This window comes from Rattus rattus, chromosome 5 (genome assembly GCF_011064425.1).
Source record: "Rattus rattus isolate New Zealand chromosome 5, Rrattus_CSIRO_v1, whole genome shotgun sequence".
In the NCBI taxonomy this organism is placed as follows: domain Eukaryota; kingdom Metazoa; phylum Chordata; class Mammalia; order Rodentia; family Muridae; genus Rattus; species Rattus rattus.
In genome coordinates, this window is record NC_046158.1 from 79,879,051 (window position 1) to 79,905,764 (window position 26,714).

General features: G+C 47.7%; 1 protein-coding gene across 1 annotated transcript in view; it reads right to left on the reverse strand.

Moving 5' to 3' along the window:
• Window positions 1-1,645: 1,645 nt before the first annotated feature.
• LOC116900931 (low-density lipoprotein receptor class A domain-containing protein 3-like) overlaps window positions 1,646-26,714 on the reverse strand; it is a 141,527-nt gene continuing 116,458 nt past the window's right edge. The window contains exon 5 of the mRNA XM_032902579.1: window positions 1,646-1,809. Within this exon, the coding sequence (XP_032758470.1) occupies window positions 1,646-1,809 (164 nt within the window). The remainder of the gene's footprint in view (window positions 1,810-26,714) is intronic.

The window sequence follows — 26,714 nt, forward strand, 5'->3', positions numbered from 1 at the left end:
GTACACTACTGCATGGTGTCACGTGCGTCTATGCCTGGCTGTAAGTGTGCTCCTGTCAACATCCTCACAAGCACACGAACCGTGCACAGTGCTGCGACACTGGGGTGGCCGTGTCTTCACCCTGGTGGCAGGACATTTTCAGTCACTTCCCAGCTGTTTAACAGCAAGGCTGTAATATGGACTCATTCTACTTAGACTGGGGCACCATTTGGGGACAATGGCAGTATTAGAGTAAGCACATGTCTTCAAAAACTATGCTCAGTCTATACGCCCACACAAGCACATCCACCCCCCCCACACACATGCACCCCCCCCACACACACACAATTTGCGTTCTCACACAGAGACTGGTTACTAAGTCACATCTTTCAGAATAGAGAGTGGATTTGGCAGGCAAGCCTCTTAATGTGACTTTCTTTATTTTCTGTCTCCAGCTCTTTTATAAATAGGTTTGCCAAATTGATGCTTAATAGCTTAATATCGGGTTCATATTAATCTCACCCTGTCTGAGCTTCAAAGGGACAAACTGTTCTGACTGTTAATGAAACACAATTTTAGTTGCAAATTTCCCTGGGATCAGAGCTGGGGAAAGAAGAAAAATCCAAATGATCTAAAAAGACAAACGTCTCCCTGGTGCGCTTTTCCAGCCACTGGAGCCTCCTCCCAAAGCCTGGGAAATCCAGCTGCCTCAGAGCAGCCAGATTAAAGCCCCCACGGACACTAGATGGCGCAAGAACACGCTCTAAACCATGAAGAGTAGCCTGCTGCCCCTCACCCACCCGGCTCCAGGCCCAGGTGGGCTCACCAAGATTTGTGGTACAAACTACACAAGCTCCATAAACGCTCCAGACTCCATAGCCAGAGACAGTCGGCATGGAGTTGTAAGATCTGTTTCCCTTCTCTGTTCTGACCCAATACATCTGGGCATTCTCTTCTGGATTCAAAATGTTAATAAGCCAGTGGCGTAGGTATACTACACTGCTGAGCTCACACTCAAAACGACGTAAGATGGCAGATTTCGTGTGCTGTGTATGACACCACAATCCGTTTAAAAGGGCAGATTGTCTCCAACAGTAGCAATAGTGCTTCATTCAGAAAAGCTAAGCATAAAAACTTGTTGGTGCTGTTTCTTGGTTTGGTTTATTGTCCTTCGGCCCCAAATTAAAGAAGTATTTATTTACTTTACTACTGGCTGATTTCAGGACCCAGCCACTGTCATTCACAATAGAAACTTCTTCCCTTACAGAGAAATAGCTATTCTGCCCTATCAGAGAAGGCTAGAGGCGGGAGGACAATACAGAGGAGAAGCCCCACCCCAAATCATGCCCTAAACCAGCTTGCCATCTGCCGCCTCTCCTCTCATGGTCTGCAATTCCTTGAGTAAAATGCAAGCATTTCTCATCCAAGCACTGTAACAGGCAGAGGCCCCGTCGATGCACTGAGACCCACTGGGTCCACTCTGGGTGGGAGAAAGTTAGGAGAGGACATCCTGAGAGAAGCCAGGGCCAACGAAGCACGGGTAGACGCTTCCGTCTCGTCGAAGGGGTGGACGATCTAGGATGCTGGAGTCCTGAGAAAGGAAGGGCAGGAGACCAAGTGCTTCGATTAAGATTCAGAGAACAATGCACTTCCGACTGCGGGGCTGTCAGTTCCCAGGAGTGGTGTGGGGCCGACTTGCTCTCCTACTGCAGTGATGCGACAGCACAGTGTAGCCACAGCGGCTCCTAGCCAGCAGCAGCGAGGGGCACAGGGCATGGTCACAAGAAGCACCCAACACTTGGGTGCCTGGCATGGTGTAAGTGCTCAGACCTGGGGTAGAGGGCAACGAGCAGTAACAGCAGCAGAGGTCTGGAGAGGACCCTCGGCTCCATCTCAGGATTACAGAAAGGCTTCGCAGGCTGTGGTGAGGCCAAGACAGCTCACCAGAGCCCTGTAGTGCCCTCTGATCTCACCAGGGGCAGGTGCCTCTGCTTCTGCTTCTTCCTTCCAGATGTCTGGTGGACGACCCCTGACCTTCCAGTACCCTAGAGATGTAGTCAGGATCGTATGCTGTATCTAGGACCAGTCCCCGCCTGGCCCAGGTGGGCACTACAGGCAGGCATCCCCACACTTCCTCTCTTCCTTTGTGGGTTTCCTCGAGGTTATCCCATCAACAAACGCGGATCAAGGCTGGGAAGGAAACAACATCTTTTGGCAGGAAGTGGTCATAAAACAACTCACCAAGCAAAGATGCAATAGAGGCAAGAAGGCTGTGGGGTGGGGAAGCCTGGGGACAGGGGTGGTATAGAAGTTCCTGCTATCATAATGCTCCTCCCTTCACATCTTCACAGTGCCTGCCTCACAGCGATGGGAACATGGCAGAGCTCTGTGCTCAGCTGCCATCCCTGGCAAGGTCCCCAACCTCAGCCTACACCTGCAGGGGCTGGCAGGGCTTGCAGAACTTGGGATGGGAACTGAGAAAAAGGAATATCTCCAGGACGTAAGCCCAGAAAGCCCCGTGGACCTGTGGCAAGCCTGGCTGGACGTTGGCTCATGTCCGCAGCTCCGGTCCGCAGCATGGCTGGGGACCCTTCCTGGCTCCTCGTGATTCTCATTCTGGCCTGAGTGACAGGAAGCAGGATAGGAGGACGAAGGGTAGATTTCACAGGAAATCCCAGACCTCATGTCTCTGGCCTTCTTAGAAGCAGTGAGACACCAGCTGCTGTTCATAGCCTTACCACCACCCCTGCAAATCAGATTCCCTGGCTTTGATGTAGTCAGAGGGACAGAAGGACAGCTACTGTGCCCAGAATGGACAGTGCACCTTTGAACTTAACCTCTCCCCATGGTGACCAGGGCATTAGTACCTGAGATAAGTCTTCGAATCTTTAGCTGAAGACAGGGGCTTCGTTCCTTCTCGATTCACCTAACTGAGTCCCGCCACATCTCCACATCTCCCTGTGGTGAATCTCCAATCTGTGTGGTTTGCTCCATATTACTTGGCAGATGCCCTCCATGCTCTTCACTTGGTTATAAAGGTGGGTGTCCAGCATGGTCTCTTAGGGTCAACCGTGGCCTCTGCCTACCACTGCCCATATACCTGAAACCCTTCTTCCTGTGTGAGTGTGACCACGCCTGTCTGCTATGTGCTGCAGCTGCTCTTAGGATCTAATGCTTTCTGTGACATCACAACCCCCGAGGCCCTAGCCGAGCATCTGTGCACCGTGACTTAGTAATCCGCAGTTGTCAAGCACCAGGCACACAGCAAGGCAGAGCAAGTCACTGTGAACTGTGTAAGATGGCCCTGCATTCTCCAAGAGACAGAGGACTCTGCTTACAGGGCTGAGCCCTATGGGGTGGGTGTTGATACAAGTGCTGATTAACTGTTTGCCTAGATACGGTGTCACAAACAAACAGGAAATTAATTCTCCATCTTTCAATTCCCTTTTTGAGTTTAATTGCAAGCCATATAATTGGTCTCAATTTCCTTTAAATAAAAAAACCTCTGCTATCAATATGTAACAGCGAGGAACTCCAGCTATCTGCTGCCTTGGATACTGAGGACAGCGCCTCCTTTCTCCAACGCACGTCTTTTAGAAGGTCGCTGTCTCTGCTTTGGGGAAACAGCTGGACACATTCTGGTATACTTTTGTAGGGCATTAAAACACCCTGCCCCAGACCTTTGAGGTAGCAAAAGCAAGGCAAGTGTGTACTTTACACACCTGCAGGCAAATACAGCATCTAAGAGTGAGGTGACAGAAAAGTGCTTTTTAACATGGGCTTTGGAATCAGGGTTAATGGCTGACAAGCTGTGTGATCTTGGGCAGGTTGTGACCTCTCTGAACCTCTGCACCCCAATCTGTGAAGAGCAGGCAAGTGATAAGGAAGGCTATGAGTCAGACAAGGAGCAAGTGGGCGACCTAAATAAGAATCCAGCCTGGGTGACTCAGAAGTCGAGGCACTGGCAACCAATTTATTACCTTCAAGCTGCTGCCACTGCCACTTCTGGTCTGAGGCTACAGGGCACGTCCAAAGCTTAGCATTGCAAGGCAAACCGGGAAGTGGACAGCATCTATGGCACAATAAGGCATTTAGCCTTATTCTTGAATTCAAGATTGTTTAGCTTTTCATCCTCAGAATAACTGAGGCTAGTTTGCTTTTCCCTTAAAATGGGGGAAACTAAGGCACGGAGAGGGACGAAAGGAACTCTCCCAGGATTAAACAGCATGCACTGTATAAATCCAAACATATCCGTGCAAAATCTCCTTCTCCCAAGTGCTCTTTTATTTTCTGTGATTTTCAGAATAAATTATTCACAACTGACCGTCTTTCAAACCTCCGCTCAACCATCCCAAATCCATAGGCAAGCTTGCAGTCTTGTTAATGTTTAATGAATACAAATAAATCATAAAATAAAGATATTCCTTAAGACCTATATATTTAGCTCCTAATGGCTGTTTGTGTCTTCGTCCAGATCAGGACACGGAATGTTCAGGAACATGGTCTTTATTCACTTTGGGTTTTTGAGATAGGGAATCAATGACTATGCCAACCTTGAGCTCTCTATGTGGCTAAGGACGACCTTGACCTCCTGATCCCCTTGTCTCCATCTCCTGGGTGCTGGGTTCACAGTTGTGGGCCTGGTTTATGCCAGTGGCTGAACAAACGCAGGGCCTTATGCATGCTATGCATGCAGTCTACCAACTGAGCTACGTGTCCAAGCCCTGGCCTTTATTTTTTAATGTAAATCTTTCTTTCAAAACACAAAAGTACTCTGATCCGTACTATGGAATACAATCAGATATCAAATTCTCCAGCAGTCACCAACAGAGATGATCACTACCAACAGTCAGTCCAGTGGATTTTCCTCTGGCTGGCCCCATAGCATTCTGTTTGCAGAGGGAAGGTCACAGGGCACATTGCTTCGACACTGTAACTGTGGAATGGTTACAAGTGTCCTACATCCTCACCGTCTTTCTATGTGAGTCCTTTGTGCACTGTGGTTACACAGAGCTCTTCCTTCTTTCCAGTAGAAATTTAAAAGGAAATGAAAGACACAGACGTGCGATAGATTACCTAGAACATGGCGTTATGGAGACTAAAGCCCCAGTGCAACCAAGTGCCCGTCCCCAGCATCTCAACACTGCACCATGATGACAGCAAAGCTCAGTCTGAGGTGTCACACCTCGCTGTCTACACTTGTCACAGCCCACAGCCAGCTTCTCTGGGGACCAACATTCACCTGCTAAGCCCCATGTTCTTGTATTGGGACCTGCTGGAAGCGACTGAGATGGTACTAGCTGACAGGGTCTTTCACATAGCTTGTTGTTTTCAATGAGAAATCTGCCCACTGTGACTGCACTGGGTGGCCCCACGGGGTTACAGGGTGGTTGTGCTCTCGATAGGTTTCGCTTGATTTAGGAACAGGAAGCAGGGTGGCAGGGCCAATGGAGTCCATGAGCAGATCCATGCTTCTCAGGGATGACGTGCCAATCCTCCTGCTTGAGGCCAGGAGAACTGGTGTGTGGGGAGGGCGGGGCAGGAGCAATGTAGAAAGAACGAGGGCTTCCGAAGGAACCTGTGAGGCTCTACAGAGTAGAGGGTTAGGTGCCATATGCCCCTGCATGTGAGACTGAGGAGAGGCACTGTGTGTAACCGCAGGACACACTGACTGGGTTCCACAACACTCTAAAGTGACCTCCTTTGTCCCTGGTTGGACATAACATAAGCTATGGCTTTTCTGTTTCAAAAGAGAAGTGGCTTTCTGTCAAAGACCGGCTAGGGACTACTGGAGAACACAGAACAGGATCATGAAGCCACTCCAGGAGCCACAAAATCTATGAGGCTTGGGGTTGCTTTGCCCAGTAGGAAAACACTACTCTACCCACAACATACCTCTCTAAGCCCACAGAGGGGACGGAAAGAGTGGCTTCCCACCCCTGCTTACTTCAGTGCCAACAAGAGGGAAGAACCCCAGGCTTACTATGTCACCAGAAGGAGAAGCTGCACACTCAGCAGAGACCTCAGTGCACAGCTTACACACTCCCCAGCGGCCAGTTGCAGACTCTGTTTCCCCTTTTATAGAAGTTGATTTGTCTGCCTCTTCCATAGTCGGTGACTACCCAATCTGGGTAACAATAATAATCTTATTAACGATGACAGTAATAGCAATTACCATCTGCTCAGGGCGCGCCGTGTGTCACACTGTGCAGAGAGTACTTTCATGTATTAGTTAATTCACTGCTTAGCAACCCTGTGCTTATCTCTATTTTACAGATGGGAAACGGAGGACAGAAAGAGGAAGTCTCCTGCCTATGGACTCACAGTCAACATAAGCGGCAGAGCTCCAGCAGCCTCTCTCTCTCTCTCTCTCTCTCTCTCTCTCTCTCTCTCTCTCTCTCTCTCTCTCTCTCTCTCTCTCTCTCTCTCTGCTGCCTTTGTCTAAGACACACAAGGAGGTACACAGGTTCAACTGCAAAAGGTTCAGGGTGAAGGAGGACAGCCTGTGTGGCCCAGATAAGCAGGGCAGAGGTAAGAGTACCTGGAGAGGCCCTGAGGCAGGAATATGGCATGTCTGAGAAACAGAAAGAAGATTGTCATTGTGGGGGAGGTGGAGGTCACATATGCCTGAAAGACTGAAAGGGCACTGTATAAAGAGTACAGACATGGGGCGGGGAGTGATTTAGGCTTGCAAGCATTTGGACCTTTAAAAAGAAAGTGTGATGGTGTGTGTTCATAATTCCAGAAATTGGGAAGTAAAGACAGGAGGATTCCTGGGGTTTGCTGGCCAGCCTACCCTGGGTGAACTAATGGGCCTTAGTTCCTCAGGACAGAGGTAGGTGATATTTCCGAAGAAAGAATTGTTTTAGTCTCCTCTTACCCACACACATACACACTCACATACATGTACATATAAACACAAATGCTACAAAATAATTTTTTAAAAAAAGAGCACAGATTCCATGACATGTACTGAAATGCTCAACACCTTGCAGAGCCTGATAAGTAATAGTTAACTGTTGTCCCAGTCTAAATGGCTTCCACCAAGTACCTAAGTCCCGGGGCCTCATCTGTAACACAGCAGCACTGATACCCTACTCCCAAGGCTGTCACATTAGAAGATTTACTTATCAACTTAAGGCCTCTTAGGACAGTGCCAGGTTTACAGTAAGGCTTGCTTTTACATCCCCTGGTAGACAGACTGCCCCCCTAAACTCCAGGTTACCCCACATATTCATTTGGTTGTCTATTTGACAGGCTGAGGGGGAAGAGAGGCTGATAAGGGTAGAGCTGAGAACCAGAAGGAACGAGGTAAAATTAATCTGTGATCAATACTGCTTGTGGCCATTATGGTGACAGGCAGCAGATAAACACATAAATAGAACTGAAGACCGGCTCACCCTGCCAGCTGTTGCGATCAGACACTTTGCCCAATTACGCAGGCTGTCACAAAGCCTTCTATCATTAGGCGTCCCTGACATTTTATTTGTGGCTGTCTTCCTCCCTCCCTATTGTCTTTAGTCTGCTTTCATCTGTGAAGGTCTAGCTAGCCTCACTTGAGGCTCCGGCTTGTGGTAATTTAGAGTTAAGCATTATTTTACGGTCTGTGTAAATAATGAGTTAGAAGCAGGCTGGATAAACAGCGGTGACGCCTGCTTCAGCCAGAGCTCAGCAGACTGAGGGTGGCTGGGAGGCTGGCACAGACTTCCCCTCAGTCAGGTGCTTGAACAGAACTGGGCCTCAACCTGGCTGCTCTCCCAGAAGATAATACAACAGCTGAGCAATGGCCCCCCACTCCCCCAATTCTTCTACAATCCTACTCACAACTCCTCACTCCTAGCCCGTGTCTACAAGCTTGGCCAAGCCACCCTGAAGGTGTTTTCCTTTCTTTCTTTAAAGAATTATTTATTTCTTTTATATATATCAGTACACTATAGCCATCTTCAGACACACCAGAAGAGGGCACCAGATCCTATTGTAAACAGGTGCTGGGACTTGAACTCAGGACCTCTGGAAGAGCTATCAGTTCTCTTATCCACCGAGCCATCTCTCCAGCTCCAGTTTTTCTGACTAGAAATGGAGATATTTCCTCTATCCACACCCCACTAGGCTAGGGCTTGGCCTCAGGACTTGGCTTGGCTAAGGCATCGGTCGAATATGGTAAGAGCAGAAACTTAAAGCATTCCTGAGCCAGAGTGCACACGTGTCACTCTCCAAAGTTGGACAGGGATACAGAGGGGAAGCAACGGAGGCGGGACAGAGCTGAGCCTGCCTTCAAACTGGGGCTGCTCTGGTGAAGGGAGCCCTGCTCCAGACTAGGATCAACAGGCTAACAAAGCGCACACTGGGACTAGGCGTCCAAGGCCCCGAGCTCCATCCCCAGCAACCCCACCCCTACTCAAAAGAGTAAAGAAAACAGGAAAGCAGCACCAAGTTGTGTGTGCTACACATGCCTGCCCACCCACTCTGCCATGAGGCGCGCTGTAAGGCGAAGCACGTAAGCAGCTGGGCAGGAACCGTTTTGTTCATCCATCCCTTTCACGGGATTACGGGTGCCTCCGGCTGGGGCTGGGTCAACCGCATCTAAGATGCTTCTCACTTAATAGTAATCTCCAGCAATAGCAGCAAGCACACTGTGGTGAACGACTGCTACGGCGTGTTACAGAACCTTCCCTATGGCCAGACCGGACTCCTTACCCTCATCTCAACAGTCATAATGAAGAACGGGACGAGTCTAGTTAACATTTTTAAAAGAGAGCCTGAAGCATGGCACTGTTCCTCTATGAGTTACAAACACAGCAGTGTCAGGTCCCCAACCCTGTGTTGAACATCACTGCCTTGACAGTTGCTCCCAGACTCTGGATGGATTTTGCAAAAATGCTCAACCCAACCCTTGCTCTTAACACAGCCCTACCTGTACTTTTCTATGTGCCCTTCCCACCCAAAGCTGCAAGATGCTGGCACGCATGACAGGTACTTAGTACAGCAGTGCTTGGGAGCCTGGCTGAGTCATAGAGTAAGGCTCCATCATCTGTCTAATGCCTTCACACAAGTCCCATCATGTCCCTATGGCTCATTTTTCCTCCTCTATAAATAGAGGGGTCTTAGATAAGAATGGCTTCCTTAGAAGCTTACAGTATGTGTATGAAGTGCTAATGGAGGCTTGGCACACGGGGAGGGCTCAGTGGCAGCCAGGAACCTTTGTTCTTTGATGAGCTGCAAGTGGCAGAAGGTGAAGAAAGGAGGGAGATGGTGTCATGACTTCTGCTCTTCTGCCCTGCTCAGTCTTGAAAAGGAGACAGCCATCTGTTCTCAACACTGTACCCTGTGAGGGAAGCCTAGATGCACCGAGGACAAACAGTGTAAACCACCTCTAAGGGCCCACCAAACTCTCTGCTCACAGTGTCTGCTGCTACCCAAGTTCTTTTTTTTTTTTTTTTTTGACTTTCAAGTCGCACCACAATTCCCCCCAAGAATAATAATTTACTAAACATGTCAAACCTTATAGCAGAAAGAGACGAGCCAGCGGGGCTGGGGTGCTGCTGCTGCAGCTAGCCCATTTCATGCTGGGGTAGATGCCCTCTGTCCCCCTACACATCTATATGCAGAAGTTCATTTTCCAATTGACAGACCACTGACAGGCAGCAACGCATGCTTATGAGCCCCCATCTATATTCCAGCCTTGGTGCCCCCACCCCGCTCCTGATCTCTGTTCCCATGTTAGGCAATTCCTCTCCCTTGGTGCCCCTGGCTGCTGTCATCATTCTCACTTAGGCAAACTCTATCTATGTATTTCATTCCTCTAATTTTCTCCTATAAATCAATCCTCCCTCCCCTTGGCTGCTGCTGTTCTGTCTGGATTGCTCTTCTAGTCAGTTGTTCATTTCATCCAATTGTGCATTCAATGAAGGGCTATGAAGTGCCAGCTACGTGCAGGGTCCTAGGGAGAGGGGAGTGAAGCAGGGAGCTGCATCCTGGTTGAGACGGCTAGGGAAAAATAGTGTAAACCGTGTGGTTTATAAACAAGGGGATTCATTTTTCACAGTCTGGAGACTAGAAAGTCCAAGATCAAGGCTCTGGTAGAGCCATGGTCTGGTGAAGGCCTCCTGCTTCATCAATGGCACAGCCTTGCCTCAGGCCTCTTTTATAAGGGAACTCAACTTATTCATAAGGACCCACTCTCATGAAACATTCACTTCCAAAGACTTGCTTCCTAACATAGTATTTGGTCCAACTGCTTTGATGAAATACTAACGAAAGCAATTTCAGGAACAAAGGCTCCCAGTTTGAAGATACAATCCATCAAATGGGAAGCCCTTATGGCAGGAACTTGACGCAGCTGGTTAGCCAGCCAATGGTGAGCATGCAGAGCTGGTACTTAGCTCTCTTCCTCCTTTAAGCCGGGCCAAGCCTAGGGAATGGTGCTGCCCTCCTTTCGCATGGGTTGTTTCAACTACCCCAATCAACATACCCTCTCATAGGCGTGCCCAGAAGCTAACCTAATCTAATAATCCCTCATAGGTGTCCCTGGAAGGTTTGTCTCCCAGGTGATTACAGATCCAGTCAATCGATATTAACCATCTCAGGGGTTAAGATATCAACCTGGAGGTGGGGCAGGAACATTCAGACCCCTGTTGGGAGACTCATAATTTTGCAGCATAACTAGCATTCAGAGCTGGACAACTGGGTTCCACTCCATCTACTCTGACTATCAGCTGATAAACTCAAATTACTAATAACTACCATGTCTTGGCTTTATTTCCTTCAGGGGTCAAATGTGGATAACAGTCACTGTCTCATGAGGTGCTGGGAGCTTTCAATGAAGGAAAGCAACCAAAACATGATATCTACAATGGTTTCCTATTATTGTCCCCATGACCACCTACCACTGCCTACTGGGCAGCATATGTGACTGTCCCAGAGAAGCAGATTGTCATTAGCTCTTCACAGGACAACGGTGGGCATCCTGAGGTCACGGGATGAAGAAGAATCTGACCATTGGAAAGAACGCCTTCTCTTCACCACACAGTCTGCATTAGAATTTACTTCCCACTTAACCTAACTGGATACAAATTCCCAGGAGCAAAGGACTGCCACATGCAACTTATGTATTTGTCTTCAGACTGGAAATATTGCAGAGGGACTCTGTGCAGTGCATCCTTAAAGACCAAAGTGACAAAGATGCCAGGAGAGCTTGGAGCCTAAGGAGAATGGTACCCACAAGCCTGCAGAAGGATGCTTCTCGCTCCATTCACAGCATACATAAAGAGCAACTCAGGATGGCTCAGATGCCCAAATGTAAAAGCTAAAGCCAACTCTTACATTGTTTTTGGACTATTTTGGGACATGTCTATCATGGACTCCAATGACACTCCCGTCCACATCACTCTCTTCTGTTCCCCCACCCCTCTGTGGGTCCACTGGTCCTCTTCTACCTTTATGTCTTAGACACTTTTCAAAATCTAGAAAACATATGCTATCAGTCTGAGTAAAATGATAAAGCCTTAAAAAATAGAGAGCTATAAATCTTTGGTACCTTGGATTAGGATTAGATCAGACACTAAAAGTACAAGCAACAAAAAAGAATTTTTTTTTTTTTTAAGAATTTTTTTTTTTTTGGTTCTTTTTTTCGGAGCTGGGGACCGAACCCAGGGCCTTGCGCTTCCTAGGTAAGCGCTCTACCACTGAGCTAAATCCCCAGCCCCAACAAAAAAGAATTTATAAGCCAGATTTATTAAACTTTTCTACTGCAAGTGATAACTGTCAAGAAAGTGAAACAACAAACAAGTCTCAGGACAGGGGTCTTAGGGAGCCATTGTTGCGATGTTGACCAAGGCAACTGTTACAAAGGAAAGCATTTAATTGGGGCTGGCATCATTTTCAGAGGTTTAGTCCATTATTGACATGGCAGTGTGCGGGTGGACATGGTGATGGGAAAGGAGCTCAGAGTTCTATATCTTGATCTGCAGACGACAGGAGACTGCCACACTAGGTTTAACATAAGAGACCTCAAACCCCACACCCACAGTGACAAGCTTCCTCCAACAAAGCCACACTTAATAGTGCCACTCCTTACTGACCAAGCATCCAAATACATGAGTCTAAAAGCCCCACAACAGGAGAAAACTTTTTAAGTCATATTATTTGAAAAAAGACTTACTTGGATACCAAAGAGTTCAACTAGAAGAAGATAAATAACTTAATGTAAAAATGGGCAAAGGATTTGAATAGACATTTCCCAAAAGAAACTAGGTGGCATGCACATGACTGTAAATTCTAGCATTTGAGAACCGGAGGCAAGAAGTTCAGGAGCTCAAAGCAAGCCTGAGCATACAGTTCACGGCCAGAGGATGCCACATGAGAGTCCATCTCAAATCAAAGGACATAAACTATATAAATGACCATTAAGCACACCATTAACGATCAACTGCTGGATAGCGCCAGCTACCAAGACAATCCAAACCCACAAAGAGATGACATTGTCCACCATAAGGTGACAATGAGCAAGCAAAGAAACAGTCAAAGCCCCCAAACAGGTAATCACGACTGTGGACCAAGACACAGGGAAAAGAGGACTCTCGTGGCACTGCTGCTAGGAAGGGATGTAGCCACTTTGGAAAACCGATTAGTAATTCTTCGGAATACACGGTTACTATATGATCCAGCAACTCCACCCCTAGGTTTCTACCTGTTTGTCCTGGCTTTAGTTTTATGTCATTTTTGAGAGAAAGAACACCTAGAGTCCCCACATAAAAGTCACATGTCTGTTCACAGCAGCACTGTTACAACAGCTTTAAAAACTAGACCAAGGCAATGCCACTTGAGTGATGGACACTGACGACATTGGGCCAGCCTCACAGTGGAATATTATGCAATGAGAAGAAAGTGAGGCATGGCTGGAGCTTAGCTGAAAGTGCCACCATTGCAACAATGTCTCAGTTGGGGTTTCTACTGCTTTGATGACATTCCACTGTTCATCATAAAGGGAATCAGAACAGGATCTCAAACAGGGCAGGAACCTGGAGGCAGGAACTGACACAGAGGCCAGGGATGGGTGACGTTTAGTGGCTTGCACAACCTGCTTTCTTATAGAACCCAGGACCACCGGCCCAGGGATGGCACCACCCACAATGGGCTGGGCCCCCCCACCAGTTGCTAATTAAGAAAAAGCCTGCAGTCAGGTCTTATGGAGGTATTCTTTCAACTGAGCTCCCTTCTTTCACTGGCTGTAGCTTGTGTAAGTTGACATAAAACTAAAGCCAGGACCAGCAAGTAGAAAAACCACAAACACCACACAGAGTCATAGTTATTTCCCTGACCACATCCAACAAATGCCAGTCACTCTCCAGCCCTAACCAGCAGTTTAAAACTTACCAGCAGAACTCCCGTGAGCTCCTTCTACCCATCCTTACCCTAACTTAGTTTTCTCCTGCTAACTTGCCAGGTACCAAACACTCCCGAGAGCTGACCATACTGCCTTTCTGTTTAGCAAATGTCATCTCTAGAAACTGAGCACACCAAATTCCACCTTTCAACTCCTTTCCAAAAGTTCACAAACATCGTGTAGAACCATCTGATTTTGGCTAGAAGATCAGGAGCTGCGGGGTTGACAGAAAAGAAACCCCCACTGTCAAGGGCATTTCCACTCATACTGGAAATTGCCCATGGGATGGTTCATCTGCACTGCCAACTTGACTGGATTAACAGTCACCTAGTCCTAGGGAACAAGGGAAGTGCAGTCAAGGAGTGTCTCCGAAGGCCGCTCCAGAAACTAATGGATCATGAGAGCGCTTGACCTAAGGAAAGAATTTGTCTGAGAAGGATTCATAATGGATGGAACTATTAGGAAGAGGGCCTTGGCGGAAGAGAAAATAGTCACTGTGACAGTGCCTGCCTTTCCTCTGCTTTCCATCTACTACGTGTTGGCAGCTCTCCTTGGCCAAAGGCACTGACTACCATGGAGACCTGCCCGTGAGTAAGAGACCGTGGCCCGCACTCCCTGAGACAGTAAGTCAAGATAAAGCTTCCTCCATAGATGCCGGCCACAGTGATAGGAAGTCATCTAACACAGCCAACACGGCAGAACCTGGCCTTACACCACCATGGCCTCTACCCATCAGGATGGGTGGGAAACAGGTACTCAGACGATGCTACTTAGGTCTCCAATCTGCTGAAGTGTTCAATGCCTGAATAATTTAAAAAATCTCATAGGATGGTTCCAATTCTGAATTCTTTAATGAAATCCAGCAAGGAACATGGTAGAGGCACCCCCCCCAAAAAACAAAACAAAACAAAAAACTCAAAAACACAAAACAAACAAACAAAACAAGGAAGGAAGGAAGGAAGGAAGGAAGGAAGGAAGGAAGGAAGGAAGGAAGGAAGGAAGAAAGGAAGGAAGGAAGGAAGGAAGGCCAAAGACAGAACCAAGATTACTTTAGAGTTCAGTAAATTATTCTAATTGGCTTTGTGTTTCAGTACACATCCCAGTTTAAATATAGTATGTATTTAATATGATGTGAAGTCATATTTTAACACCTTCCAACTGCGAGGACTTTGCAATTCTAATAGAAAACACGCCATAAATTAGCTTGAGGTGACGTGTTGCTTCCACGTGTCTCGAAGTGTGATTGTCTGAAATGGATGAGGAGTCAGAGAATTTCCTCCCCATTCCTTCCCTTCCGGATTCTGACAGCTTTTACTCTAAAATATTACTGTCAAATCAAAGCGCAAACTCTTCTTCTCCTCGATAAAGAAACTTCCTCTCCACTAAGCAAGACTTACAGAAGGCAAGCCAACAGGTAGCCAAGAGAGACATGATGGAGGGAGGGGTCTCTCCCGTTCAGGGATGAGTCCCGGAGACGAGCTCTTAGAGGTGACTGAGAGCTGGCTTGAGGTGCATCTGGCATCATGAAGAACACAGGACACATCTGGAGGAATTACCATGGCCAGGCCCCCACCCCCACCCACCCCACTGCATTCCATCTCTAGCTGCATCTGGATGCTCACACCCTAGAATGTTCCACTACTGTTCCCATTTTTCTAAGGCCACAAGGCCAGATGCCAGATGGAACCACGCCTGATCCAAGATCCTTTCTGGGAAGCAGAATGGAGGAAGGTTTTGTCATCCACCCAGGGCAGAGCTCTCGAAACCTCATCAGCTTGTCTGGAAATTTGGTGTTTCTACAAAGACTTAACCATTTAGGCTGGAGCTCACTGGTACTTGGTTACACAGATGTGGTGGCTCATGGGAAAAACAACCACACTCAGGAGTGCCCGCTACATACCCTGCAGTGTTCTCTCACATTCCATTTGACGCTGAAGTTGAGGTGGGCAATGTGTTGAAGTTCAGAATGGTTGAATGTTTTCAACAGAGTGGTCTTCCCTGCCTAGTGCAGGGCTGGCGTGAAGAATGAACCTCATTCAGATTTCATGCCATGCCAACAAAGGAGTTAGTCATGATGGCTCAGGTCCTGTCAGAAGCACCGTGGGGAGGACTGGACTTGGAAGGGCTTTGTGAGATGAGAGAACAGGATCTGATCTGAGGGAGGGAGGCCTTCTTGGGGAGAGCCTGGGAATGCAAGGGTTCAAGGAAGCCAGTGAGGAGGGAGGGTCTGGGAAGGGCTGTCTGTGGAGCAAGTAAAATGCCGGGGGTGGGTTCTGACCAGCTCCTCTCACCAGCCATAGATAGCAGTGGTCTAGGGACATAACTTTCTCTCTTTTAATTTATTTAGTTTTCAATGTTTGTGTCTGCTTCCATGAGACCCAGAGACGTGGGCTCTTCTGAAGCTGTAGTAACAGGCAGTTTGGCTGCCAGTCAGAGGTGCTGGGAATCGAACTCAGGTCCTTTGGAAGAGCAGTACATATTCTTGACTACTGAGCCATCTCTCCAGCCCAGGACATAACTTTCTGGTGGACTGTGGTTCCAACGACCTACTTCTATACAACAGAGCACCCTTAAGTTGAAGGACTTATAACAATGTCATATAAACTCTTCCCTGTGGTTTAGAAATTCTGAATAATAATGTCCATTCTTGTTTGGAGCCTCAAGCTTTGATACGGATACAAAAGGTGTGTCTGACACTTACTGGCAGTAGGCTGAAGTGCCAGTGAGCCCCCAAATATTTCTCTCTTCATACTACTCTTGTGGTCTCTGAAGACTGGCTTGGACTTCGTGGTGGTTTGAACAGGCATAGACTCGTGTGTTTGAATGCTGGGCCACGGGAAGGAGTGGCCTTGTTGGAGGAAGTGGGGGTAGGCTTTGGGGACAGGCTTTCAGGTTTCCTATGCTCAAGCTCTACCCAGTGTGGAACATGAGCTGATGCCTTTGGATAAAGATGCAGAGCTCTCAGCTCCTTCGCCAGCACCATGGCTGCCTGCACACTGCCATGTTTCCCACCATGGTGATAATGGACTAAACCTCTGACACTGTCAGCAAGCCCTAAATTAAATGTTTTCCTTTACGAGAGTTGCTGTGGTCATGGTGTCTCTTCACAGCAATAAAACCCTAGTTATGACAGGCTTCCTTACAGTATGGAACTGTGTCTACCATATATACTCGATAACTGAAGCCTAACGAAAGCATATCCCAGACGAGAAGCCCTGTGGCACTTCATATCCTATGAGTGGGTGTCATGAAGTATCTGTGTGACACAGTTTGCTGAGCAAACAGTCACAAAGGCTGAACCAGTATCTGGGAGAGCGGACACAGTCCCTACTCCCAAAGAAAGAGGTCCCAAAGGATTTGTGAGCATACTTTAAGGCAGGCAGGCGGAGGCTGGCATAAAGTCAGAAGTAAAGGGACCTCTGATGAGGTGCAGGCTCGTAGTGGGAAAGCGATGAACCCCAGTCATTTCCTCCCAAACCACAACATGTTCCTCCAGGGAAGAGGCAGGCACTGCCACACCGAGGGATATTGAGGGAAAATCTATAAAAGGTTCTGAGCCACCTGGGAAGAGCTGCCTGACAGATCAGCTAATGAGGACAAAGTATCTGTCCTTGGAGATTTCCTTCACATGCAAATTGACCTAAATTGGGAGCCAGCTGACCTCTGTGCAAAAGAAAGAAAAAAAAAAAGGCACAACCAGAGTCAGGTTTCTGTCATTTGAAGATTAACTAAAACCTTGGTCCCACTCCAAAATCAAGATAAAAGCATGGCTCTCCAAGGGTCACCATGGCTTTAGAACAAATTAACTTATGAAGGAAAAAACAAATATGAGTAACACCTCCAACTTGACAGCCACAGCAGCTGAAAGAGGCAGCCATCACAGGGTGTGTCTGAAGTGCTGCCAGGAATGTAACCTGTTGGTATGGCAGCTGCTCCGGGGCTGGCCCAGGTGGCTTGTGGGAGCGCCGCAGGAAAAGCACATTGGTGCGGCTCTCGGCTGTATGACTATGCCAAGCAAGCAGCGAAGCACCACTTTCCCCAAGTCTGAGGACGCCTCATTCCCCAGAATAATCTTTGGACTATTGGTTCAAGTTAAAAGGACGTGTGGCAGATTCTGGGGTTAAGTAACTTTCAGTGTTTACCCTTTTTCTCTTTCTGACTTTTCCTAGTTCCTGAGCTTGAACACTATGAAGAAGGAAAGCACCTAAGGGTGAGTGTTGTGTGCAACCTCTTGGTCATCTCCTTCAGAATAAACTGGCCACCTGGTTTCCCTGTTCTTCCTTCTGGTCTAAGGTCTGGGAAATAGGATCTGTTGGAGCACCTTAGGGTGCCTGAAGAGGGCAGACTGCCTCACTGACAGTCATGCCAAGGTTTTATCCAGTTCTGGGATTCAAACTTGAGTCTTCATGCTTGCAGACCAAGAACTCTTACCCACCAAGCCATCTCCTCAGCCCCACAAGCTGTGTCTTTGAATATGTTCTTTTCTTGGATCAGAAGTCCACCCCCAACACATGTATTTGTGCCCATTTTTATTTACCACCCTAACTGACTGGGCAAAGATTCCACTTCTCAGAAGCCTTGCTGCACCCCGCCAGGAAATCCTGCCATCCTATGCCTGCCCCTGCTTTCCCAGAGGCCAGTTCATTCCACTATTACAACATTTATCACACTTTAGAGTAATTATCAAGAGTGGATTATATTTCTCGCTTGTAAAACTGTGAGCAACTTTGATCTGATCTGGCTTTGAACTTCTTCCAGGGCTGGGAGGGTTGGTCAGTCTTGGACAATACAGAGCGCATGTAGGAATGGGTGCTAGGAAGGGTCAACAGAGGGAAGAGTGCTGATGGAGTCAGGAAGTCGAGGCTCACAGTCAGTCTGCAGATGAAGAAATGTCCCCACATCCTCAGTTCAGCTGCCCTGGGCTGTGAGAACCTGCAGAGCACACTCCAAGAAAGGCTGCACGTGTGACCCCACTGCTCTGAAACCTGATCTACCCGCACAATGGAGGCACACTCTGCAAGTGTCTAGGCTAACCTCTCCCATTCCTCAGAGACCACGAGAGGGAGAGAGGCCAGAGCTTGTGCAAGAAAGGCAGGGAGAGACTACAACAGCAGCTCAGCAGATTATCACTGCGGGTAAGAGACCAGGAAGCAATTACTGCCATGAGTGTGGAATCTGTCTGATTTGCTTCTAAATGAGGGCTGTTTCAGAAATCTTCAAACTCCTGCTGCAGTGGTTAAAGGGAAGGACACTTCGGATGCAAACACTCAATTACCAGGAAGAAAAGCCCACGGGTACAGAAAGGAGGCAATCAGCAGCTCTAGCCTCCTGTTCTCCCAATGAAGTCAGCATTTTCTGTCTTTCCCAGCCCAGCTGGGATTTCAAATTCTTAAATTAAAAGCACGAAAGAAAAAAAAAGCTTCCTTATTCCTCCTGCTAAATGGACCTCCGGCAGTTTTATTCTAACTAAAGCTAAATGAATTCTTTAAGGGGGATGATTTTTCCTTAGGACCCCTTGAAGGAAGTTCTTGACTTCACAGGATAGCCACAAGTCTTAGGATAAATACTATCCGCCCATCAAATTCCAGCTGGTGTGACACTCTGGTTTATTACTACCAAACCTAGACTTCTCTTCATAGCTCCATCATCCCTACTTGGAAGAACGAGGCTAACATGAGCACCTCTCCCATCCCAAGCCCTTTACAGAATCTGTGGGAATTATCCTTAGTGGCTTGGTAGCTTGGATCTGTTTGGTGACAGGCAGCAAAGGTCTTCCAAAGAACCATAAGTGCCTTTTGCTCTCAATGCTGCAGGCTGGTGAGAGGCTCGAGTCCACAAAGCAGAGATCAAGCACAACTCACAGAGCCTCCAGTCCCCCCACCCCACTCCCCACCCCGGAATGGTATCCCTGCAGTGGCCTGCACAGCCTACTCACCTCTTTGAGGCTCTGGTCCAGCTTGTCACCATGTCTTAGTGATTATAGCCTAACTTCCTCCATGAAAATACTGGCTCAACTCTTCTCACTGTGCTCCTTCCTGTGACAGTGAATTTGACTGGATAAGGGACAGTGAGCGAGTTCCCACGGCACACATCTGAGCATGTCTGTGACAGCATGCTTAGAGATGATTAGATCACAGGAGCTCTGACCTAACCAGATTGAACAAAGAAAGTGTGGGGGTGCAGGCAAAGATGGGGGTGCAGGCGAAGACGGAGGTGCAGTACAGAATTAACTGGAGAAAGTGTGCCCCAGAAGCAGGCCTGTGAGCAATATTCCATAGCTCTTCCCTTCAGTCATCCTTCTCTTTCCTGAAGTCATGCAGTGAGCAGCCTCTGCCCAGCTTCCACTATTGATATACTCTGCCTGACCTCAGGCCTGTGTAACTACTTGCTCTGTGTTCTCCTTTTGGGGGTTTTAAGTAGTCTGGACTACATTCAAATGCAAGGAACCCCGTCCCTTAGCAAGCACACCAATCGCCTTGGGTCTCTTTATGTCACCCAACACTCCACTGGTCAAAATAAGCCTACCCACTGACAGAGGCATTTTCTTTGGCCATTCTGCTAACAGTGAGAAGCGTCTTAAAGAGGAAAGAACTGAGGATGATAACTCATTCTACCACATGGTAGACAGTGGAGGCGACCCATGGGAGAAACACCGAGTTCTAAATTTCAGCATTAATCAAATGGCAGTTCTTTCAATGAACCATAAGGTGGGTAAATGGCACAGAATCCACAGAGTTAGCAGTGGTGGTCAGGTATGGTGACCAGATGCCATCAGGACACTTTCTTCTCACTTCGATCAGCTAGCCATAAAGCCTATAAGCACAGGCTCTAATATGCTTCAGGGCAACCACTGGCTAAGACTGACTAAGGCACTGTCAAATTGATAGGACCCTATACAGCCTACCACCATCTCAGTCGAAAGCTTTGTTGAAGAGGCATCTAGATTCTAATGGGCTATGGGCATGTCAGTGGGACTGACTTAATTATTCACAGATGCAGAAGAGCTCAGCCCACTGTGGGTGGCACTATCCCTATGCAGGTGGTCCTAGGCTTCAAAGAAACTGAGCTAAGCATGAGCCAGAGAACAAGCCAGTGAGTGAACCAGCAAACAGCATCTTTCCATGGTTTCTACTTCAGGATCCTGCTCTGACTTCCGTCAAAGATGAAGCTGGAAATGTGAGATGAAATAAATCCTTTCTTCCTCTAAAATGTGCTTATTACAGTAACTGAAAAGAACCGGAATAGGCCTTGAGGGGCTAAGAAACAAGCCCAAATGTCCCAGTTGTCTGGAAAGTGGGCGGGTGACCTTGTACAGAGGGTCTGCCTTGACCAACTCCAGTTCCAGAGCCACCTGGGACAGAGCTGAGGAACCAGGAGCTAAAGGGAGATGAATATAGGAAGCAAGGCCCTTGAAATACAGGGTGAGAGGCATCCCTCAAGCTCAGCATGGTCTTATAACCCACACACAGAGGCAAGACCAGTTCTCTCCCCAGAGGGCTTTCCTCAGCAGTCCCAGGTCCCGCCCTGTCTCCCCTGGGTCATGCCACTTGACCTGTCCACTCTGATGACTCTCTAGCCCTTCACATTTCTGTCACCATATCTGGTGTCCCACAAAAGGTATGGCTATGCTTTAGTTAGGGGTCACTTTTTGGGGACTGCAGAAGTTGATTGGGTAGGACTGCTGTAAAGGCATCAGTCGCCAACTTGTGGGGTGGAGTGTTCAACAATAAAAATCTATTGTTATGTGGGAGACCATAAGTCCAAGATTAAGGTGCTGGCAGAGGGGTTTCCTCTGAAGGCTGTGAGGACAGTCGGCTCCACATCCCTCCCTGGCCATCTGTGGTTTCTTGGCCATCTGTGCTGCAAGCATCCTCCTCTTCTGTTTTTATGTCATATAATGCTCTCCCTGAGTGTGCATGTCTAAGACCCAAATTCTACTACAATAAAGACACTGATCCTATCAGCAGCCAGTCCTATCCTAATGGGACCTCATCCTACTAATTATATCGTCAAGGACCCTGATCTTAAATATGGACATATTCTGTGGAACTGGAGGGAGGGTCCAGATTGCGATAAATGAATTTTGAGGAGAAAAAAAGCATAACTCAAAAAGAGAGCAAGATCCTACTATGTAATTTCTAAGTTCCAACTCTCTCTCTCCCTTTCTCCCTCCCTACACACACACACACACACACACACACACACACACACACACACACCTGCAGAAGAAGCAGCACAAAGCTGTCATTTCTGGCTTCTAGTGAGGTGCCAAACCTCTCACAGCCTTCTATTCTCCTGAAGCCTTATCGCCAGAGCACAGCAAGAAAATAAAGACACTCTGCCAGGCGCAAAGCCCCTCCACGAACTCCCTGCTAGGGCGACTCCTTGGCAGAACAAACCTTGAAAACGCTCTAGGGGGCCAGGAGTGTGGTACTATCCCTTCTGAAGCAGGCATGGAGAGCCAAGGGGAGGAACATGCTCTCCCCTCCGGTTCACACTTCCCCCTCCCTTTCAGCTCTCTGCAGCTGGCTAGACTACTTCCTGGGGTTCTACAGTACCAGATGATGGAGGTGGACAGGGTCAGGGTCAGGGTCAGGAGGAGGAGCACTGTTTCAACTCAAGTTCACACTTTAGCTCCCTACTCACTTGCTACATGCACTTGGCCTAAGTATCCTTTAGTTCTTCATCCAGAAAGTGGGCAAGAGCACAAGATGAAGGTGGGGTTCTTAGAACAGAGCATGACAACATGAGTGGGGTGTGGACAAAGGTCCCTGACACCAAGTTTGAATCTCAGCAGGTTCTCTTCCTAAAAAGTCCTTCTGGTCCCTTCCAAAGCCCTGACTGGTCACCATGACCCAGGACTAGAATACAAATCACTAGAGCCCCCTTGAGAAGTCACAACTGAGGCTTCACAGAGGAGGTTCCCTCCAGCCTCACCTGAGGCCGCTGGGGCTCAATTCCTTCCCGGCTTTAGGTCAGAGTCCTCCCTCAGCTCCCTGCCAGAGGAGACTCCGCAGTGCCACAGCTTAACAACCTGGAAAGTGACTTTTGTCAGAGAAAGCAAGACAGAGTAAAAGGGAAGAACTACTCGTGACCCCAATCCTAGAAATGACACCCAACCATGTTTGCTGAATTTTTTTCTGTTTAAAAGCAGGTGACAATTTGTACATCTGTTCACACAGCATTATTCACAATAGTCAACAGGGGGGTGCTGAGTGTGTTTGCTGACGGAGAACTCACGTGTGGTATATAAACAATAAAATGGAATATTATTCAGCCTTTAACCGAGAGGAGATTGCCTATATGTTATAAAATAGATGAACTGATGATGACATGCTAGGCAAACTAAGCATCCTCCAAAAAAGACAAGTCCCCAAAACTACCAAGGTAGAAAGTGGGAAAGCAGTTACCAAGGTTATGGGATGGAGAGAGAGAGAACATTTTTCTTTGTTTCTTAAATGCATTCAGAGTTTCAAGATGTAAAAGTTCTAGCAATTGCTCCACCTTAGAAAAGATAATTTTCGCCATTGAACTTTAAAAAGTACTTTCAGAAGTTAAGATAGTCAATTTTATGCATTTTTGTAGAGGGGAGGGGGGGAGGGAGGTAGGGAGGGGGAGGGGGGGGGGAGGGAGGGAGATGAACTACTCAAACAATCCAGATCACAGACAAAGAGGCAGTACACCCAGGCACAAGTGTCAGAAGGTGCCATCACTGGACACCAAAGCCACACTCAGGCAGCATTTTCAAGGTTACCTGAATGCTGCTAATGCCCATCATCTGCATGGCAGCTGCTGCTACATCTAAGATACACAACATCCTAGTTCCCAAGCATAGGACAGTTACAGTGACGCTGCCCCAAAGATACCCTCAGGCGATGCTGTAAATCAGGGAAGCCCTAAAAAAGCTGACCCCACCATGAAGTGTCTGAAGCATCCCATACATACGCTGCAATGCACTCTGATGGTCACCCCTGGCTCCCAGCTCCTCACAGAGATCGACTGTGGGAAGGAGGCTGCTTTCAACAACTCATATCCTTGCCTTGAAGTCATACTTACTCATTTCTTCTAAATAAACATTGTAAAGTACCTTTGTTTTCCCACATGAACTAACAGCAAAGGGTTTCAGGAAGCCCACAGGGTGAGCTCATGTGCAGAGCCACTGCACCGAGACCCCGTGTGTTGTAACCAATGCAATCCCATGAGGCATGAGTGCACATTATGTCCAGACAAGCCTCTGAGTTGCTTCAGGAAGACACTGCATGGAGCCCTGGTAGTTCACATTTAGAGCCTACAAAGTGGACTCTTGAGTACTCCACTCTCATTTGAAGCAGGGGGAGACATACTCTGAAGAAGGGGTGCAGAAACACAGGTTGGCCAAGGGCACTCACATCTTGTGCTTACTTTGAGACACAATGCCATAGTCGGAATGGCAGAAACTTCTTACTGAACACTTAACAGTACTTGTTGCTTTATTAAGCGGTGGCCAGTTTCACTCACATACTGAGACAAAGACACGATGTGACAGCACAGAGTACAAGTTAAAAATAACAGATTTTTCCTATTTGCTAACACTTATGAAGCCCACTGGGGGTGAGGCAGAGGACCACTAGGTAGGGCTCCAGGGTTAGAAAGGCAAACAGGACACATTCTCCATTCCTTGGTAGCTAGGAAAGATTCCTGGCATAATGGTCACCATACATGGAGGTGTCACTCAGTCCCTGATGTCATCTGGGTACTGACTTACCAAAGCTCAGAGTATAGGGCAGACAGCTTGGGTTTATCACCAAAACCGTTTCCTTTCTTCTTCATTTCCTTATTTGGGGGGAGAAATGATTGCATCAACATGGCTCAAAGTCTTTAATTTGATACTGAATTATTTCACACATGGCCTGAGGGAGGCAGGGCATCTCAGTTACTTTTCCTCTCTGTGACAAAATGTCCTGACTAAAGCTACTTAAGAGGGGAAGGTTTGCTTTGACTCATGATCCCAGAGTGACTGGATCCATCAGATGGACTGACAGTCCGAATGGGCCACAACAACAATCTGTCCAGAGGGCAGATGCAAAGCCACCACCTACTATTTCTAAATCTCTGCATCTGTGGAAGTGGAATATGGAGTCAGGGGAGCAGAATATAAAAGCACTAACTTCAGCCAGTCTACGGAGGGACCAGCCAACCCTCTAAAGGACAAATGACAACCTGGTCAGCAGAATGTCATCCCTGGAAACTAAAGAAGGGGCGTGGCAAGCAGGCAAACACACAGTAGAAGGGTAACCCTGACCCAAACAAATCAATGTCCCTCATTTCCAGCAGAGATCTGAGGTCCTTTCATGAAACATTCAGGCAGCACGAGTGGGACTAAGATACACCACACCAGATACTGTGTAAGAAGCAGTCTTCACAGGAAAATCTCCTATGCTGTCTTAGTCAGGGTTTCTAGTCCTGCACAGACACCAGGACCAAGGAGCAAGTGGGGGAGGAAAGGGTTGATTCAGTTTACACATTCACATTGCTGTTCATCACCAAAGGAAGTCGGGACTGGAACTCACACAGGGTAGGAAGCAGGAGCTGATGCAGAGGCCATGGAGAGATGTTACTTACTGGCTTGCTTCCCCTGGCTTGGTCAGCTTGCTTTCTTATAGAACCCAAGACTCTAACCCAGGGACAGCACCACCCACAGTGGGCTGGGCCCTCCCGGCTTGATCACTAGTTGAGAAAATGCCTTACAGCTGGGTGTCATGGAGGCATTTCCTCAACTGAGGCTCCTTTCTCTGTGATAACTTCAGCTTGTGTCAAGTTACTCACAGAACCAGTCGGTACATATACAGATAGTCACTCAACTCTGTGTTTGCCATTCCTTGGCATCCCACAGTGGTTTTTCCTCAGCAAATGTTTTCCTTTATAAAAACTTGACTTTGTAAGGGAAACCCATGCACAGAAGTTTAAATTGTCCTAGCTAAATAACAATATCAAACTCTCTCTAAGGCTAGGGCTAGGTTAAAGCAGTTGCTCTCAGACTTATGCATCAGAACCACCAGCACGGCATTAGAATGCAGGGCTGGACCCAACCACACAAGGTGACTCGGGGTCCAAGCACCTGCATGCCAAGAGTCTCCATATATGGCAGTGGCCGCTGCAGCCGATGAAAGGTTATTCTTATTGTAGCACTGATGAAGAAAACAGACAAGAAGGAAGTTTTCCAAAACAGAACCCTCCAATTCAACCACTACTCTCCTCACTCAGCCCTCCCTGCAGATTCTGTTACACATTTACCTTTCCTATGGCCCTGGGGCATACAGACATTAGAGGTCATAATTCCCACTTGGTCCACATCCCGCCAGTGATGTGAATATGGTCCATTTGCTCATTCACTCGTGCATGTGTAATGACATAATGAACAGCAACCAAAATACGAGCCAGGACCTTGAAAATACCCTGTGTCTGCCCTCTCAGAACTTCCCTTTACCTACCTCCACCTCAAAACACATTGCAACCCATTAAGTACGCCTCTTGACTGCTTTGTTAATTCTACAAACATGACCCTTCAGTAGAACACTGAAAGACAAATGAACTCTACCGACAGCAATCATATGGGTGAGGCGTAGCCATAACACCATGAAGGGTAAGAAGTGGAGATCATATGCACATACAAATAAAACCAACTGTAACATTAGAAATACGTGTTCTTCTGGATGCCTTAAAATGGACGTACATTTAAACATCTTTTTGACTTCATTGGGATCACTGAAGGAATCCATGTGGGGAGTGGGGGTGTAGTTCAGTTGGCAGAACATTCACTATTCACTCAGTGGGCATCAAGTCCTGGGTTCCATCCCCAGCACCGAGTAAGAGCAGGCATGGTGTAATGCCACAGTGGGGAAGTAGGGCAGAGGGTCAGAAGTTCACCACTCTAGGGTACACGGGAGAGACGGAGAGAGGGAGGGAAGGAAGGAGGAAGGAAGTCATGTGTCCTTCCTCTTCCACCCTGCAGCTGCAGCCTTCAGTTTCCACAAAATAACCCCCAAGTCAAGAGCTTTCATATGCCCAGGCAATTCACACAAGAGGGAACCAAGAAGGAAACCAACTTAAGGGGAGCTGGGGGTGTCAGTGCTCCTCACAATCAGTCAGCAGTGACAGCCATGGGCAGGCTATCATTTCATGACCACTAAGTTAGAAAGATGAGAAAGAAAAAAAGCAAAAGCCAGAGCAGCTGTGACTGTGACTGAGCTGTCAGGGTAGAAGTGACAGGCACAGCAGCGAAACCAAACACAAAATTTCAGCCAGCTGTGTGGAGAAATGCGGTCACACGACGAGTGCAGGCTTCTCATCCTGCAGAATTCATCCTAAAGAG